At 52.8% G+C, this 1,597-nt stretch overlaps 1 protein-coding gene across 1 annotated transcript in view; it reads right to left on the bottom strand.

Annotated features, from left to right (window-relative positions):
- Positions 1 to 1,597, bottom strand: part of ITGA2B (integrin subunit alpha 2b) — a 14,422-nt gene that overhangs the window by 3,530 nt on the left and 9,295 nt on the right. The window contains exon 19 of the mRNA XM_008069867.1: positions 149 to 241. Coding sequence (XP_008068058.1) covers positions 149 to 241 — 93 coding nt within the window. The remainder of the gene's footprint in view (positions 1 to 148; positions 242 to 1,597) is intronic.

The raw sequence follows: 1,597 nt of genomic DNA, 5'->3' as shown, positions 1-1,597 counted from the left end.
GAGGGCAAGCCACTCACCCAAGAACACACAGCGAGGGGGTGTGAGGACCAGGACTCCAGCCCAGAGCGGCCTGCCTCTAAAACCCAGCCCCCAGCCCGGCCCGGCCCCAGCCCCCCGAGGAGACCCGGCACCCGCCCCACAGCCTCACCCGGGCATGCTTTTTCATGGGGTTGCCCAGCTCGCACAGCACCACCTTGGTCTCATTCTCCTTCTTCTGGTTACAGATGAGCCTCTCGAAGCCCTTCAGGGAGGCAGTTCGGGGAAGGAGGCCACTTACTGAGCAGCCCTGGACGTCGCAGCTCCCTTGGGAAGCCTGGCAGAGACTCTTGCACCAGGGCAGGGAGGAGCCTCATGGGGCGAGACTTCAGGGGGCGGTTGCCAGCCACCATGTGTGTGACTGCAGCACTTTATTACAAATCTGCATTTGGAAACTCCTTTCTATTTTATTTTTACTTGTGTATTTATTTATTTATTATTTATTTATTTATTTTTTTGAGTCGGAGTCTCACTCTGTCGCCCAGACTGGAGGGCAGTGGCCGCTCCCGGCCACCGCAGCCTCGACCTGCTGGGCTCCGGCGATCCTTCCGCCTCAGCCTCCCGAGTAGCCAGAACTACAGGTGCGCGCTACCACGCCCGGCTGATTTTTTTGATTTATTGTAGAGATGAGGTCTCACCAAGTTGCCCAGGCGGGTCTCGGACCCGCGGGCTCAGGCAATCCACTCACCTCAGCCTCCCAAAGGCGCGGGATTACAGGCTGAGCCACTGAGCCCGGCTTTTGTGTATTTATTTATCTTAGAGGCAGAGTCTTGCTGTGTTGCCCAGGTTGGTCTCGAACTCCTGGGCTCAAGTGATCCTCCCACCTCGGCCTCCCAAAGTGCTGGGATTACACGCGTGAGCCACTGTGCCCGTCCTATATTATTTTATATGAATTTTCGTTTTGTTAATAAAAACCACAAAACATTACCTAGAGTGAGACCCCACTGTTATGACATCAACAAAATAAAAAATAAACATAATATACCTATGTGAGCCCATGTCAATGCTGGAAAAAAGACTAGAAGGAAACCCAATGGTCCAGCGATTCCTGTTAACATTTGGTTCCCAAACCATTGTTTGTTTGCATTTTTAGAGTTGAGGTCTCACTCTGTGGCCCAGGCACAGTGCAGTGCAGTGGCATGATCATGGCTCACTGCAGCCTCAACCTCCAGGGTTCAAGCTATCCTCCCACCTCAGCCTCCCAAGTAGCTGGGACTACAGGCACACACCACCATGCCCAGGTAATATTTTTGTTTAATATTTTTTGTAGAGACGAGGTCTCACTATGCTGCCCAGGCTGGTCTCGAACTCCTGGGCTCAAGGAATCATCCTCCCACCTCGGCCTCCCAAAGTACTGGGATAACAAGCGTGAGCAGTTGGCCTCCTTTTGGGGTTTTTTAATAATAGAATTCTTGAATGTTGTGCCATTATCAAGTATTCCTCTTTTTTTTTTTTTTGAGTTGGTGTCTCACTCCGTCGCCCAGACTGTAGTGCAGTGGCACACTCCTGGCCACCGCAGCCTCGACCTGCTGGGCTCCAGCGATCCCTCCGCCTCAGCCTT

Source organism: Carlito syrichta, unplaced genomic scaffold (assembly GCF_000164805.1).
Source record: "Carlito syrichta isolate Samal-C Ts95f unplaced genomic scaffold, Tarsius_syrichta-2.0.1 Scaffold312243, whole genome shotgun sequence".
NCBI classification, from domain to species: Eukaryota; Metazoa; Chordata; class Mammalia; order Primates; family Tarsiidae; genus Carlito; species Carlito syrichta.
This window is presented reverse-complemented; position numbering and strand designations above follow the sequence as displayed.